Source organism: Pezoporus wallicus, unplaced genomic scaffold (assembly GCF_028554395.1).
Source record: "Pezoporus wallicus isolate ANWC-B61680 ecotype Strahan unplaced genomic scaffold, APGP_CSIRO_Pwel_v1 contig_6807, whole genome shotgun sequence".
In the NCBI taxonomy this organism is placed as follows: domain Eukaryota; kingdom Metazoa; phylum Chordata; class Aves; order Psittaciformes; family Psittacidae; genus Pezoporus; species Pezoporus wallicus.
Genome location: NW_026636431.1, coordinates 567,501 through 585,147, shown reverse-complemented (window position 1 = coordinate 585,147; position 17,647 = coordinate 567,501). Strand labels below are relative to the sequence as shown.

Here is a 17,647-nt window from a genome sequence, read left to right as displayed (position 1 = left end):
CAGGTCCTGAACAAGCCAGTAATCATTCCTACATATTGACTGCTACAGCTCCGTGTACCCACAGTACATTTCCATATCACACAGGTGGAAGTGTGAAGCTGAGGCTCATTTAACAGTATGAATTTTCCCAATGTATCACAATTACAGGAACACCTGTGCTTCATAACTTTCTGCTGATCCACTGTGAAAATTCACAGTGTGTTTAGTAACTGAACCGTCAATATGCTTTGTCTCCTACAGCGTGTGGATTTGGGTTGGCTGTTTTAGTTCCTCCTTTTTAAAAACAAAAAACCCAAACCAACCCTCAAAAACAAACACCACCCCTTCACTTCTCCAGAAAAAAACAACCCAACAAAACCCCACAAAAACTAACCAAAACAACCCAAAACCCAAACATGAAAATGTAGCTGATGCTTATGTTGTGGACTGTGCTTACTCTTTCCACCGTCTTTAGTATGGAAGATCTTTAAGCTGTCCTCACCAAAGCCTGGCAGACCCCAGTCTGGGAAATGCAATACCCTTCTGTTTTAACTTCCTTTCACTCCCTGAGTAAGGCACCAAGACCATTTTGTGCTCATGGCTCATTGTTTTCTTGAATGTGTGTCAAAATCATGTCATGTAAGTCAGGCACCTTTAATAGATGCTCCACATGGCTCTGCTAGACTGTCCTGCAGAGCAGCTGCAACCCTGTGCCAAGGGATCAACTTGGCCTGTTCTTGGCATGGTTTGTGCCCACTCAGCCTGCTTAGCTTGGCTTAGCTAATTTCTACCGGCCTACCTAAATTTCCTTGATTGATGGGGAAAAACCTGTCATTGTATAATAGCATTTAAGGTACTGCTTGAAAAGAAGGGGGTTTGGTGAAAGGTTTTACATGGATCTCTACCCATTATAATCCCATATATTGTCCAATTTTCTATTTTATTCTGTTATATAAAAAAATATTTACTCTGTGTGTAGCACTGGTGCTCAGACAAGAGTCTGAGCCTTGGGAGGTATTTTTCCACTATGACTATGTCTCCTGTCTCACCTATATAGCCAGGTTTCCCATCCATTGGAAACAAACTCTCTGGAGAAGGAAGAAGATAAATTCACACCTGGTTCTTGTCCCATGGTGGAGTTAGGATGTGTCTAGACTGATGTCTTGGACATTCTTTCAAGCCACATAATTTAAAGATAATTGAGATTAATCTCATCAGCTTTCAGTTTTAACTGAGCTTTTGTGTCTTCTCTGATGTGCCACTCTTGAAAACAAGTCTTAGGTTTATGCATCACTTGAAAGTTTGTGATATTGGGTAAAAAAAACCACCTTAAGAGTTGTCACTTTTATATTGCCATGCTTTTGTGAATTGTTATTAGTCTTTGTGTTATATCTCCACTTTTCTTGGTGTTTCATCTAGATAGGAGCCCATCTCTTTATTTAGCCCATTTGCAAATTCTCCTGATGCAGAGGTTCTGATGAGCCAAGCTCTCTGCTTTTTCTGCCCTCCATGAGGTTTCTATCATCACCAAGACTGTGGATTTCTGAGTTATTTCCCTGGATATTTTCTGGAATAGTCCCTGTATAGTTCTGTCCTTATGAACTTGGGGAGGTAGGTACCGCTATTCTTCCTTCTCTGTGAGGCAGAATAATACATATACTCTGCCACAGGTGTGTAGGAAGGCCTACAAATTAATGTGCTTTATGGTCCTTGGATTAAATACTATATGTGAAAAATAGTTGAAAGTCATTTTAGTGTCCCAGGGGGTGTGACATTCTTTTATAGTCCCAGAAAGAGATTTGCTTTCTGTAAATCTCATGTTTCCAGAATTAAGAGTGTCAGATGTGCATTCTAGGGGCCTTCTGACTCAGATTAACCCTGGAGCACAAATATTTGATTGTGTAGTTGCAGTACCAGAACAAAAATATACTTATGCTGTCCTACCACTGAAGATAGGAGGCTTTTATATAGAATACTAAATGAGGGGTTTTTAATGTGTCTATAACATAAATGTAGAGAGACTTTGTACTACAAGGATAGATGCTGCAGAGTCAGAAAAAAAAATTGTAATTCAGGGTAAATTTACTGATCTGAAGATCAGGGAGATTTGTGGGGAAAAAGTAAATTTTTGGGAAAGAAAAGGACCTTTCTGATTACAGGGATACAAGACAGTAACTGAAAACTGTAGTCAGGAGGTGTAACAAACATATAAAAGGCATTATAGCATAACAAAAGGTATTTTATGTCATAACTTTCCATTACTATGTTGCTAGTGGAAGATGTGGAATTTGAAAAATGAGGAGGTATCCTGTATCTGAGCCATGATAAGGTTTGCTGGGGCTAAAAGCCATGAAGCCATGAGGAAGTATTTGTCCTTCTTCTTGTCTGTGCTTAGATCAGTGGCTATAGAGAAGCCAAGCCAGCTGTTGAAAGCAGATTGCAAAACCTGAAAGAAATAATTTCTGATGAGATGTTCAAGAGCAAATATACTAAAAAAAAAAAAAAGTCTTGTATGTATACTTGCTGTGTTCTTGCCATTTGGAGTTGTAATATGCCCCATCCCTGGAAGTGTTCAAGGCCAGGTTGGATGGAGCTTTGAGCAAACTGGTCTAATAAAAGGTGTCCCTGCCTGTGGCAGAGGGATTGGAGCTATGTGATCTTTGAAGTCCCTTCTATGATCTTCACAAGAGAGGTTTGGAGATATGGCTTTTGTTGATTCCTTTCTTAGCAAGGGTGGGGTTGTTTCTGAGAAAGGGTGACTATTTCACAGCAGTGAAAAATCTATTTCTCTGAATATGTTTACAGTGCTAAATAATCAGAACTGGATTCCAGCAATAAATCACTGTTTTAATTTAATTCAGTTTATAAAGTCTCATAGTTAAAATTGTAGCTTAAGACTCAGTCATGATGGTGAACAGTTGATTTCAGCAGTGATTTTAATTCATGTTAAAGGAAGCTGAACCTGAGTGTGATGTGAAACTGGCTGCTGTTTGGGCTGGTTGCTTGTTCATGAACACACTCATATTACTACATGCACAAAAAAAGAAGGAAAGGAAACAAAACAGAGGAACACTTAACGTTCCTAAAGTAGTTTCCTCAAATTTCTCTGCAAACAATGTAAAATAACAACCTAATAATTTTGTATCTTAATCATGTTCAGTAAAGAAGTCCTTTAGATAATTGGCACTGCCTCTGTACTAGGCCAAACTTTCTTTTAAGTTACAAATATGCACAAAAGGTTTACATTATAAGGAGCTGCTTTGGAGATGTGCAGATTTAGTTTGTAAGTACAAAGTGAACATGCAAATTGCCTTATCTTGTGGGATTCACAAACAACCATCATTCAGATTGATTTAATACATAGCTTTTTATCTTTAAAAGTGTTAATTAGAAAATAGGGACAGTTCTCTGAGCACTTAAGAGTAATAAATAGATCAAAACAGCATCCGTGCTTCTGTGATGGAACTTCTGAAGACTTTATAAAGGGATTAAACCAATTGTCAAAAAGACCACAGTATACATATTTAATAGTGCTACCACGCTACAATTACATTTTTAGGACTCTATTTGCTAAGCTTTTAAACACTCATTATACAATAAAAAAAATAAAAAATAATAAAAAAAAAGGAGGGCCAGGGGAAGGGATTTTCAGAACACAAGCTCAAGCCCACATGGCTTGGGCTTGCTGTGCCAGCAAGCTCTGCTCCAGGTCCAGAGTGACAAAGCTGTGTCTAAGGTACCTGCTTTTCATCTAGCATCAGAAGTCATTCAACTATCTGAGAAAAAAAAACTTATGTAGTTTTGTCCTCTGTTTTTCCTCTGCTGCAGCAGCATGCTTGGGGAGAGGGGAGATGCCTACTGTGCCTTCATAGGGCTGCCTGACACCTGCCTATGTGGTCTCACTGTGGGCAGTGTGCCAAATTATGATATGTATGAATACTACCAATGGATATCCTTGACCTAGTGTATAAGTAAAAGATCATTCTTTCTGAGACTTAGAGATCTCTGTGTATTTAGTCACATCAATAGTGTTCGTGTAATCAATAATTTCCTGTAATTCCGAAAGTACATTTGTGTATTTATTTCTGTAAAGAGAGTTGGGTTTGTTCAGCCTCTAGAAGACTCTGGGGAGACCTTAGAGCACCTTCTAGTGCCTAAAGAGGCCAACAAGAAAGCTGGATGGAGAGGGATTTTTTGCAAAGGCATATAGTAACAGGACAAGGGGGAATGGTTTTGAACTGACAGAAGGTAAATTTAGGTTAGATATAAGGAAGAAATTCTTTACTGTGCAGGTGGTGAGACATTGGCACAGGTTGCTCAGTGAAGCTGTGGCTGCCTCAGCCCTGAAAGTGTTCAGGGCCAGGTTGGATGTGGCTTTGAGCAACCTGGTCTAGTGGAAGGTATTCCTGAATTTGGCAGTGGGGCTGGAACTAGATGAATTTTAATGTTTCCTCTAGCCCAAAGAATGATTCTATGATTCCTGTCATTGCCCAACAAGTTCACACTGAATGAGATCGAAGCCATCAGCTACAATAAGTTACAAGCTGATTATATATCAGCAAGTATAATGGGATGAAAGCCAAAATGAAGTGTCCTCTTCAGTATATGAAACAGGCCCAGCTTCCCCAAGATCTCCTTGTTGGTCATATTCTCCAGGCATCTGATGACCGTAGTTGCCTCTTCTGGACCTTCTCTTACTTCTCTATGTCCCTCTTGCTCTGATGGCCCAGGCTGGGTGGAACATAAGATTGGCCTCACCATCCTGAGCAGAAAGGGTTGATAACCTCCCACTGTCAGTAGATCACTGTGTGGATTGTCTATGAGCTCCTCCTACAAAGTGAGGAGGAAGGAGAACGGGTAGAGTGGGATTTCTTCATTAGCTCTGTTTATTTTCTGTGTTATTATGGCCCTGAGGGACCCTGTAGTGGATAAGCACTGGTTCTGCTAGGTGCTGTACAAGCACAGAAGAAAATGTCAGTTGCTGCTGTGAAGAGCTCAGTCTGCACATGTCACAGGAGGCAACAGATGGTACAGGCTGACGAGATAGTATGAGAGGAAATGAGACAATATTTATGAACATGATAGACAGCAGTCTCAGTACATGAGTAGCCAAGACATTGTCAAGGTTTTCTGCAGACATCACAGGAGGGGTTTTGCAGCTGAGCAGAGAAGTGGTTTTGCATCTGCTTGCAGGAAGATGCTCCCAGATGTGAGAGAGAGCATGGAGGTGCTTGAAATAGAGCAGAATTTTCATTGAAATTTGAGTAATTAAGCATATTCATCAAGGTGGAGCTTGATAAAGTTCTGACTGGGATTAGAGGATTATTGGGGATTTTGGGCAGATGAGTTCAGTGACCCAACAGGTCCCTCCTGGTTCCATTTCAGAGGTTTTCAAGGGGCTTTTGGTGGGTGTTTCTGAGAGTGTGGAGAAAAAGGGAACAGGAGGGAGAAAGCATAGAATCATAGAATCAGATAGGTTGGAAAAGACCTTTAAGATCATCAAGTCCAACCATTACCTCAGGACTGCCAAGACCACCACTAAACCATGTCACTGAGGGCCTCATCTACATGGTTTTTGAACACTTCCAGGGATGATGATTCCACCATTTTCCTGAGAAGCCTGTTCTAACACCGATCATCCTCTCTCCAAAGAATTTTTTCCTGATATCCAATCTAAACCTCTACTGGTGCAGCTTGAGGCTGTTACCTCATGTTCTATCACTTGTTACTTGAGAGAAGAGACCGAACCCCACCTCACTACTGCCTCCTTTCAGGTAGTTGTAGGGAGCAATAAGGTCCCTCCTGAGCCTTCTCCTAACTAAACAAACCCAGTTCTCTCAGCTTTTCCTCATCACACTTGGTTTCCAGACCCTTTACCAGCTTTGTTGCCCTTTTCTGAACTCGCTCCAGCACCTCAGTGTCTTGTAGTGAGGAGCCCAGAACTGAACACAAGATTCAAGGTGCAGCCTCACCAGTGCCAAGTACAGGGGGATGATCACTGCTCTGCTCCTGATGGCTATGCTATTTCTGATACAGACCAGGATGCTGTTGGCTTTCTTGGCTGCTTGGGTACAAGCTGGCTTGTGTTCAGTGGCCGTCAATCAGCACATCCAGGTCCTTTTCCACCGAGCAGCTTTACAGATACTCTTTCCCAAGACTGGAGCCTTGCATGGGGTTATTGTGGCCCAAAGGCCACAACTGGGACCTGGCACTTTGCCTTGTTTAACCTGGTACCATTGGCCCCAGCGCATCCCTCCAGCCAGTCCAGATCCCTCTGCAGATCCTCTGTATCCTTCAGCTGATCAACATTCCCAGCCAACTTGATGTCAACTTTGAATTTACTAAGGGTACATTCTGTCCCCTCATCCAGATCATCAATGATATTAAACAACACTGGCCTGATCACCAAGCCCTGAGAGACACCACTAGTGACTGATTGCCAAATAGATGTGATGCCATTTGCCACCATTCTTTGGGCTCTGCCATCCAGCCAGTTTCTAGCCTAGCAAAAAATCCCCCTGTCCAGGCCATGAGCAGCCAATTTCTCCAAGAGAACACTGTGGGGGACAGTGCCAAATGCTTTACAGAAGTCCAAATAAACAATGGCCACAGCCTTTCCCTCATCAACCAGGTGGGTCACCTTATTGTAGAAGGAGATCAGGTTGGTCAAGCAGGCACCCTTCATGAACCCATGCTGACTGGGCCTGATCCCTCTGTTTTCCCACACATGCTTTATGATCTCACTTAGGATGATCTGCTCCATGACCTTCCCTGGCACTGAGGTTAGGATGACAGGCCTATAGTTTCCAAGATCTTCCTTCCTGCCCTTTTTGTAGAGGGTTGTCACACTGTCCAACCCCCAATCCTCTGGGACCTGCCCACTAGACTAGGACTGTTGATAAATGATGGAGAGTGGCTTGGTGAGCTCCTCTGTCAGCTCCTTCAACACTCTTGGGTGTAACACATCTGGCCCCATAGATTTCTGTATGCCTAAGTGGAGGAGGAGGTCACTAACCAATTCTTCCTGAATTATGGGGACTTCAGTCAGCTCCCCATCTCTGTAGCCTGTAGGGCAGTAGCTCCTTATTCAGCATAATCTTCAGGACGCAGTTGTGCAGTGGGGTAGCCAGTGTGCCCTGGGCTTCCTCACCATACTGCGGCAGGGTCCAGCCTGTCTAGGTAATGCCATTATCACAATCTGTCTTGTCAATTGAATAGCATGGTAGTACTTTTAGCCATGTAAAAATGCAACATCTGTGGTACAGTGTTGTATTATGGTTGAATTAAATGGGGTGGATTAACTTGCGAAAACCTGCATCCTAATTCTGATATAAATACGAATAGGGTATTATGTAGCTCTGAAGCTCTCTAATGTTTATTTCAAAGTAATAATAGCCTCAATAGTGTTCAAAGAGCTATTTGGTTTGGATGTAAAATATATATTACATAAACTAGTTTTGTAGCTGTCTGTATACCTAACTTTATTAAACTTTTGTGTCTAGAGTTCATTTTCTTGAGCTTTCTTTATCTCAGCTCCTGATCATGACTTTGCCAACTTGGAGCTGTTTTCCTTCAGATTTGTTGCCTCCATTCATTCTAATGGAATAGGAGTAAGGTTCCTACCCTAACTTTTTTTTTTTTTTTTTTTTCTGGGGGTGAAAAGAAAAATGGGAAAATGCAGATAGTAGTAGATATAGGGGGTCTTTTCCATGTATGAGTTAGTTTTCCTGACTTAACTTGTTCAGTTTCCATCAAATCAATATGAAATAACATGACCTAAGATGATGCATCAGAAGCTGAAAAGGACTCATAAAAATAGAAATGCTAGTATATAGTAGAGAACTTGCTATCTGCACATTCATAGCATTAACCTTTGTAGCACAAATTCCAGCTTACATGAGGTCTGTTTTTAATAAGATGAATCAATTCCATTCCACTTCAAAGGGCAGAAGTTGCTTGTTCATATTACTAGTCAACAACTCAACACCATTTTTACTAACACTGCAGAAATAGAGAAACCTAGCACATTCTAATGAAAAGTGAACAATTGTTTGGAAACTTGATAGTGTGCTATAATACATTAGCTGAAGAGTGAGCAGAAGCTGTGTTAAGAGAATTGACCTTTACATGCAATACCTTTTGAGAGGTAGAGAGGAAGAAATACATCACTAAGTGGAACAAGAAACAGAACAGAACAAAGTGGGACAGGAATTTTGACCAAAAGAGAAGATTCAATTATTTTTGGTAAGTTTTCCGATGAGAAACACCTACTTCTGGAAGCATTTTATAACCAGAACATTAAGCAATTCTCCCATGATCGCTACTTCATATAATAGTGTTTTATTGCTTTGCATTTGTCTGAGTATCAGAATAATAGCAATTTTTCACAATTACATAATGCTTTTAATCTCACAATAAATAAAAAGTGAATGAATATTACAGAACTTTCCACTGACTTCAGAGGGCTTTGAGTTTCCTATCATTCCCTTTCACAAATCTCCTTTATTTCTTGCCCTTGTCTTCAGATACTTTGTCCAGTCTTAAAACAGTCAGAATAAATGACATCACAGTTAGCAAAGACCAGTGAATAACACCAAGTGATAGCTAAATTCATCAATAAACCTTTTTAAGCTCCTTTGTCACCCAGGAAACCAACCTGGATTTCTTGATTTCAGTAAGGAATTTGATACTGTCCCCCACAGCATCCTCATAGATAAGCTAAGGAAATGTGGGCTTGATGATCAGGTAGTGAGGTGGATCAAGAACTGGTTGAAAGGAAGAAGGCAGAGAGTTGTGGTCAATGGGGCAGAACCTAGCTGGAGGTCTGTGACTAGTGGAGTCCCTCAGGGGTCGGTGCTGGGACCAGTGCTGTTTAATATTTTCATCAACGACCTGGATGAGGGAGCTGAGTGTACCCTCAGCAAGTTTGCTGATGATACTAAACTGGGAGGAGTGGCTGACACACCAGAGGGCTGTCAGCCATTCAGCGAGACCTGGGCAGGCTGGAGAGTTGGGCAGGGAGAAACTTGATGAAATTCAACAAGGGCAAGTGTAGAGTCTTGCATATGGGGAAGAACAACCCCATATACCAGTACAGACGGGGGCTGACCTGCTGGACAGTAGTGAAGGGGAAAGGGACCTGGGGTCCTGGTGGAAAGGAGGATGACCATGAGCCAACAATGTGCCCTTGTGGCCAAGAAGGCCAATGGCATCCTAGGGTGCATTAGAAAGTGTGTGGTTAGTAGGTCAAGAGAGGTTCTCCTCCCCCTCTACTCTGCCTTGGTGAGGCCGCATCTGGATTATTGTGTCTATTTCTGGGCTCCTCAGTTCAAGAAGGACAGGGAATTGCTTGAAAGAGTCCAGCGCAGAGCTACAAAGATGATTAAGGGAATGCAACATCTCCCTTATGAGGAGAGGCTGGAGGGAGCTGGGACTCTTTAGCTTGGAGAAGAGGAGACTGAGGGGTGACCTCATCAATGTTTACAAATATGTAAAGGGTGAGTGTCAGGATGATGGAGCTAGGTTTTTTTCACTGACGTCCAGTGATAGGGCAAGGGGCAATGGGTGTAAACTGGAGCATAGTAGGTTCCATGTGAACATCAGGAAAAATTTCTTTACTGTGAGAGTGACAGATCACTGGAACAGGTTGCCCAGGGGGGGTTGTGGAGTCTCCTACGTTGGAGATATTCAAGGCCTGCCTGGACAAGTTCCTGTGTGATGTACTCTAGGTTACCCTGCTCTTGCAGGGGGGTTGGACTAGATGATCTTTTGAGGTCCCTTCCAACCCTTGAGATTCTGTGATTCTGGAAACTGGACAGTAGGTGACTCAGGTAATTTCAGAACTGGAGGTTTGTTTAATTGATGTAACACAGAAAGGAGCAATAAAATCATGCCTTGTTATCTTTTATATTTAGTAGTTTATTTTACAGCATCCTTGTATTTTCAGTGTCCAGCTTATAATGTGTTCTTGTGTTAGAAATGCATTTCCTGCATTATTGTCAGCACTGGGAGAAGATGATGGTGTTGATGGTCAGGAATGGAGTGGTATGCTTGATCTGGGCTTGAACTTCCTTCCCTAATGTCATGTGTGAGTTCATGCACTGCTTTGCTGTACCCAGAAGTGGAGCAGAGGGAAAGGGCTCGTGGGCACCAGTCGAGTCACAGCTGAAGACCTGATAGCTGAGATGTGATCAGAAGTAGCTCTACAAACATTTCTTCTGGAAATCTGAAGATGCAACTGGCAAGTATCATTGCCTTGGTTAAGGGTTTAGCAATATGTGGTTGGAAAAGTCAACATTCAGCCAAGCAGTTCAATCCTACAGTAAAGAAAGAAATACTTGGGAACCTTGATATCCAATTTATTGTTACTACGCTTCAGAGTTAATATGAAGAAAAATAAATATGCCATTACACCCTACAATCTGCTAGGCCACACTTTTTTGCAAGATGATGAAGACAGCCCTTTTTCATATCTAGACCACTAGCAGGGGCTGTAGTTTAATGCTTATAAGAGGAGTGAAATTTCTAATTTATAATCCTCCTGCAAACTTCTGCAACAAATTCCAGGGTTACGAAATTGCAGAATTCACAGGGGCTCACACAGTTTTAGGTCACTTAGTTCAGGAAGCATTTAAATCTCCACTGAGTGTGGATAGCCATATCCGGTTACGTTTCATGATGCCTCTGTGTATGATTTTTGGTTCTGCAAGTTCTTCCTGCATTGGTGAGTATAACATTTTTTGATCCATTCAAACCTGAAACTCAGGGTATGTGAACTCAAAAGCTGATGAAATTGTGTAATCCTCCCAAAAGTGAAACTGCTGCTGAGCGCCTGTGGCCAAAACAGCCCTTCTTCCAGTTCATCAAGGACAGCCTTTCCTACAGCCATGCCAACATTTCCTGCTTTCTGTTGCATCTCTTGGGTAAGCCCCATAAGCAGTGACCTTGTGACTAAATGCCTGCCAGATCTTCTTTCTGGCAGAAACAACTGCTACTCTTGGCACATTCAAATGCCTGTTCAAATTTTAGGAAGTCTTCTATGAGGTGTTCATTTTATTTTCCTTTAGCAATGGAGAAACATTTCTCTAATAAGGAGACAGACTATGGAGTTACAAAATATAACTGGAGACACTAGTGGGAGTTAGCTGCATGGGCTCTCATTCCGCATGCCTTCTTGATCTGTGATATTTTCTTTTAAAATATAAATGCCATCATTCATGTAACCAGGAATTAATTCGTTATAGTTAAAAATGCAATTGATAATTAAAATCAGTGTATCTGTAGAGCTCTGCATTTAAACTAGCCTTATGGATACCAGCTTATGTCTTCAAGATCTGGAAGTAAGGGCCAAATCTTAAAATATGTATTTAGAGTACTTAAATTTGTGCATAGACAGTGGGATTTTCAAAAGGGTAAATGCATATGTAATATTCTGGACTGATGTGAGTATGATTCTTACCTCAGAGGTGTTTTAAAGTAGTTAATGGGTTTTTTGCATAATTCACAATATTAGGCAAAGCTTGTTAGACCCTTCCCAGAACAGACTGTTTGGATTTGTCTTATTTGTTTCCTGGCAATGAAAGATTTGAAAATCACACTTGGTGTCTTTCTGGCACCTAAATATATGGGAAAATATGGCTCCGGTTTCTTAAAATTTTATTTGGGAATTGGCATCAAGTTGCTTTTGTAACAGATACTTTTGAGTATACACCTCTAACCCCTGGTTGCACCTGGCTATCTGGTATTTGGGAGTAAACAAATGCTCATTAGTCTATTTTTATGAGGCAGGATCAGTGGGCAGCAACAGCAGGATACTTACAGCATGAATTATGATGAAGAATTCTTGGATGGGCAGGTTGGGGTTTAAAGAGGAATGAATCTCCCCTGTCCAGATACAGGTGCATACAGGTGATGGTTATCACCATTGAGATTCCTTGTGCAAAGCATTTAATATGATCCATGGACATCTTTCTTACATCTGCAGATGTAAAAATTGGATTTGTCTTTCTGGAGCATAATCTGTACAACACATAACCAATTTAAACTTAACCCTCTGGCAAAATAACAATTTCACAGACTATGCGTTTTTTGTTTTGTTTCTAGGTGGATGTTTAAAGAACAGAGACAGTTCTTGGGGAACATTATGACTTTGGTGTAGGCCAGCAATTGACATGCCTTTGGTATTAATATTATTTAACATAATGTAATTGCATTAATGCTGGCTAAGTGTATTCCTGTTGAAAACTTGTATTGATTGTTAACAGTAAAGCTGCAGCCTTTTAACACCAACTGTTGATCATCGTCTGTGTAAGCTAAGGGCAAGGATAATTTATACTTGCCAAATCACTTAGGGAAAATTCCATGTACATTGAAATTTGCGTATTCAGAAATATAGAGGGTAATTAGGGATAGGCTAAATCTTTGCCCTTTTCTCTGTTTGAAGTCACAAACTTGGAATGAACTGGCTGGCTTAAGATTTTCTGGTTGGAAGCAAGGTATAAAATGAAACTCAGTCCCCCTCAAGTCATGATAAAATATTTTATGATCTCATAATGTCTCATGTTGGAGGAGGAAAAAAAAAACAACAACCCAAATACAAAAAACCTCCTAACCCTAAGTCTCATACTGATTCATAACCTCACAAAAGGTTCCCTGCCTGCTTTTAAGTCAATAATGGGAAAGTTGGTTACGAAGTCCTACCAAATTTAGCAGAATTAACCCTATATTAATGAGGTTTTCTTACTCTAAAATTACACAGGGATCTTGCAGTATAAAAGTTAACTGAGTTCTCTCTGAGCAGTTTTGCACCAGACTGCAGAGCTCTGAAACAGAGATACAGTTCTATCTTAAAACCCATGGGATAAGGAGAAAGCATGAAGAAAGCATGTATGTTTCTTTAACAGACTTTTTTTAATAAAAGTTTAGAAAAAGTAAATAATAAAATATACATATTGTGTCAGTGAATAAAAATTGGGACAAGAATGTTTGTTTAAGAGCAAATATCTGACCTTTTAATTTTATTTTATTTTTTAACATATACTTGAATATTTGAATGGTTTGTAGAACAAAAACCTAAATATTCACCCAGATACATCAGCACCTGAGTAGCTCTATGCACCTGTGTTGCCTCACTGAAATAATTTGAAAGTGCAGTTTATCAATGCCCTGTTTTGGATCCTGTAGTGTGTAAGATCTTCGAGTAAAAACAAGGTGGCTGAAAAAAATAAAATTGCATTAATGTCATTATGCTGCATGCTACGGTGGTGTTGTTTCTTTCACGCTTATTTGGCTTTATTCTGGATGGCCACCGTGAGATTCACCTTTGAATGTGCAGAATAATGGTTTGGTTTTTGTTTGTTCTGGTTTCATTAATTTGTGGATTAGCCAAGTTGAAGAAGCAATTGCACTTATACCCCCTTCAAGTGACATTTGGTTCCTTCTATTTTTCTTCATTTCCCTCATATTTGCTATTCTTCATACATTCCTTCTCTTGCCTTTTCTTTTCTCATTGCTCAGACTCCTCTTGTCTCCCAGGACTGCACTTTGACACCCTTAAGCAGTGAATTGGTCTTTGCTTACTGTAGTACTCACATCAATCTTGTGGTTGTGGCTCTGTTCGTCATTCCATAATAGTTTTCCTTCCTCCCCCACCTCTTCTCTCTTATCTGTCTTTTAAGAGAATGTCTTTCAAAACTTTAGTGAGTGGGAATAGCAGTGTCTATGAAAATTTACTTGCTGTGTAAATACACCAAAGCTTTTTCTTCATAGAGGCCACCCACATTGCTGCATGTTCTCAGAACATCTTACCTTTTTTTTTTCTGGGCAATGGAACCTCACACATTTTGCTAATTTTGTTAAGTAAAGATATGCTTAGGTTGCCGATGTTTTCATCTGCATTAGGTAAAAATGAAAAGTCAAGTGGTCTCCTATGTCACTTACAAGTAGGAGAGAGCTTCACTTGAACATTGCACTCTGATTTCTCTTGCTGATTTTGTGCAAATTCTGTGCAACCTTTGTGTTGGCTACTCTTTGTATAAGGGCAGAAGATGTTTATTCCATGTACCAGCTCTGAGCTGCCATATATTTGACTGAATGTCTGAGAGGTCATTCTGAGAGGATTTCCAGGAGGAAACCTGGCTGATGGACTGCACTTCCCTCTTAATGACACGTTTTTTTCCCACTTTCTGATGTGTAGTCTTTCCATGTGGCAAAATGGTTTGGAGTAAGACTGAGAAATCTGCTAGTAACTTTATCTCCCGTGGCCTTACTCCGCAGAAGTATATAGACATAAACTCCTCTTTAAACATGCGAGGATTGGTAAATTCAGTGGGGTATTCACATCCTTAAAGTTAACCTCTCTATACTTAAGGGCTACAGCGACGCCCTCTACCTGGCTTTCAGCCAGCATCCTGAATATTGTTTATAGATCCTATCACTGCAATCTAGCCACAAAAATGGTTCCAATTTTTTAAAAAACTATTTCCAACAAAGACACAGGGAAACCCATTCTAAATAATTTTCAGTCACTTGACACTTCACTTTCTACCTTGCACTAATGGAATTCCTATATTTAATGTGCTCTTGTTAGAACACAGTGCCTCCTGAAACCTGAAGTTTAACAGAGACGAAGCAATTTTGTTGGTGTAACTGTGAGCAGGAAGTTATTATTAATCTCATCTTCTTCAAGCATAATTTACAAGGTCTTTCTAATCTGATCAGCTTTCTTGAACACAGTATGCTGATGACTTACTTCAAGTCATTCATGTGGAGATATTATACCTACTACATATGATGAAACAATATAAGGCAGATCAACTGCTTATAATCTAATTAGTTTGGTCTTTTTATTTACAGTTATGCCCTGAGTACAGCTGTGCAAAATTCACATAATTCGTTTCATAGAATTTTACACATTTTGCTTTTAATTTTGTTTAGCTTTATAACTGTAAGATTTAAGCTTTTTTTTTGCAGCTTCAGTGAAATTACTAGTCCCACCTCCAAAGCATAGGAAATCAGATATATATATATTTTTTTTTCCTAAATCTGAACTATATTCAGGGAGTAAATGAATCCTTTTAAAGTCAAAACTTCAAGTGAATTATTTGCTACAAGTTTTCATGAGAAAATGCCAAGCGGTGCCAGTTTCACTCCAAATGTTACACGTACTTTCAGTCGTGAATGGATCTGATTCAGAAGTGTGGGATAAGAGCTTTTAATGAACTATCATGAGTTCAGTAATGCCAGTACATTACAGATTGAGACCTTTCTCAGTTCAGGCATTCAATCCTGTGATCAGTTCATCTATGGCACAACAGAATAAAAGTAGGTCGTGGCCTTTTTTTTCTTTTGGATTTAGGGATTTGAAAACATAAAAAATGTTTATATATAATTTGTAATTATCTTTACTTGCATAGCTCTTAGTACAACATCCTATTAATGCATGATCATGTCTTCAGCTTGAAATACACACAATACACTGTCATGGACTCTAAAAAAGACACTCAGCTTTCTGCTGCGGTTATTCCTGGGAAAACACTTTGGATAAGTTATAAAAATGCCTCTGACAATGGTATTTCTCTTGGAGGACTCCAAATGTACAAAACCTTCTCAGCTGTTTTGTGTTTCCACACGTAAGTGGGTCCAGAAGAGAGAAGTACTTGAAGTACTGTGTGGAGTTCTGGTGTCCTCAACCTAAGAAGGACATGGAACTGTTGGAGGAAGTCCGGAGGAGGGCCGCGAGGATGACCAGGGGGCTGGAGCACCTCCTGTATGAAGACAGGCTGAGGAAGTTGGGGCTGTTCAGCCTGGAGAAGAGAAGGCTGCGTGGAGACCTCATAGCAGCCTTCCAGTAACTGAAGGGGGCCTATAGGGATGCTGGGGAGGGACTTTTCATTGGGGACTCTAGTGATAGGACAAGGGGTGATGGGTTTAAATTAAAACAGGGGAAGTTTTTTACTGTGAAGGTGGCAAGGCACTGGAACGGGTTGTCCAAAGGAGTGGTAAATACTCCATCCCTGGCAGTGTTCAAGGCCAGGTTGGACAGAGCCTTGGGTGACGTGGTCTAGGGTGAGGACTCCCTGCCCATGGCAGGGGGGTTGGAAATAAATGATCATGAGGTCCTTTCCAACCCAAACCGTTCTATGGTTATATTGGTTTGCACATAGGATGATGCCGAAATGCATTTTTGTGTCATTTTATCATGACCAAAATCTAATTCACTTCTGTCTATTTGTTTAGGTTTTACATTGTTAAAATTAGAAAATATTTTTTAGTAAAGCTTTCTATATGTAAATGAATGACTGGAAGATAGGGCCTGAATTTCTTTCTAGAGCAGACGAACGATGTATTTGTTCATCCTGTTTCCATATATCTTTGGCAGAGAATTTTTTGGCTAAATATAAAAGGTAATGAGAGGGTTGTAGCACAGTAAATTGTTTTACTTAGATTTCAAATTGGACAGTGGATATTCTGCAATCCATGTATTTATATCTGAACCTTGAATAACATAGTTTTTATTACTCTACCCTTCATTGAAGAGAATGCTTTGAAAAGAATATGTTGGCAAATAGTTTTATTTTTTTTATTTTTTTTTTTACCTCTTCCTTTTTACCCTGTACTCCTTGTACTCTGCAGCTGCCTAATATGTAACAAGGAAAACTAGAGTATTGCCAGGACTTGCAGAAACAATGTTTATTGCTTTTGGTTTAATTTCTTAGGAAAGAAAGAAATAATTTTCAAAATAGATATTACAGGAAAAGGATGTGTTTTGTTGGAAGACACTAGTATTAAGAGATAGAGATTTGACACCCCCAAATTATGATGCCTTTGCTATTTTTTAATGTATTAGTACTAGTGGTAGATTGCATTAACATTGCCAGTAAAGTTTATTTAAGATTTGTTAAGCGTTTGCTTTAGCTGTTAACATCATTCGAGGTGTCCCTGCCCATGGCAGGGGGGTTGGAACTTGATGATCTTAAGGTCCTTTCCAACCCTAACTATTCTATGATTCTAGTCTATGATTCTATCAGAATAGGAATGTGCATTAACAGTGCATTCAACCAAGTTGTTATTGTAGTGTATTGATTTAGTTTCTGGAGCTTACCTGGATTCCTGGAAAGACTGTTTTCTTCTTTTCCATGGCCTTAGCTATGTTCATAGTTTTATGGGGGCTCCTAATCCACCAGTGGGATGAATGAGTATCCACTTATTCATTATTCAAGTTTTTTATCCTACCTGTTTTCTTTTCTTACATTAATTTGTTGAAAGCTTGCAGCAAGGTTCTATGTAACCTTTAGTTCTACTATTGTTAGCACTTTCGTTTACCAGTAAAGGGCTCTGAAATTTTCAGTAGGTTGCATACCACTAATAGGGAAACTTAATTATTCCCTCAGTGTTTCAGAGCTCTCACTGACATCTGAGTTCTACACGCTTCGTATATACTGCATAACCTTCAGCTCCCGGTCATTATACCGCAGTGAATCTCACAGGCTAAAAAGAACAAGTTTCTTGGATATTATTAACATTACTGTGTCTACAAGGACATATATGAGGGAATCTTCATATGCTAAATTTGCTTTTCTCCCTCTCTTTCCATTTTGCTCCTTCTCTCTGTTTCAGCTGCCTGGTTTATTTGTGCCATTGGATCACATCAGGTTAAATTAATCATGCT

General features: G+C 40.1%; 2 protein-coding genes across 2 annotated transcripts in view; one reads left to right on the top strand and one right to left on the bottom strand.

Moving 5' to 3' along the window:
• Nucleotides 1-17,647, top strand: part of GTDC1 (glycosyltransferase like domain containing 1) — a 311,499-nt gene that overhangs the window by 240,742 nt on the left and 53,110 nt on the right. The gene's annotated exons all lie outside the window — the stretch shown is intronic.
• The window catches only part of ARHGAP15 (Rho GTPase activating protein 15), a 378,211-nt gene continuing 362,843 nt past the window's right edge, over nt 2,280-17,647 (bottom strand). The window contains exon 14 of the mRNA XM_057400265.1: nt 2,280-2,425. Within this exon, the coding sequence (XP_057256248.1) occupies nt 2,383-2,425 (43 nt within the window). The 3' untranslated portion in view covers nt 2,280-2,382. The remainder of the gene's footprint in view (nt 2,426-17,647) is intronic.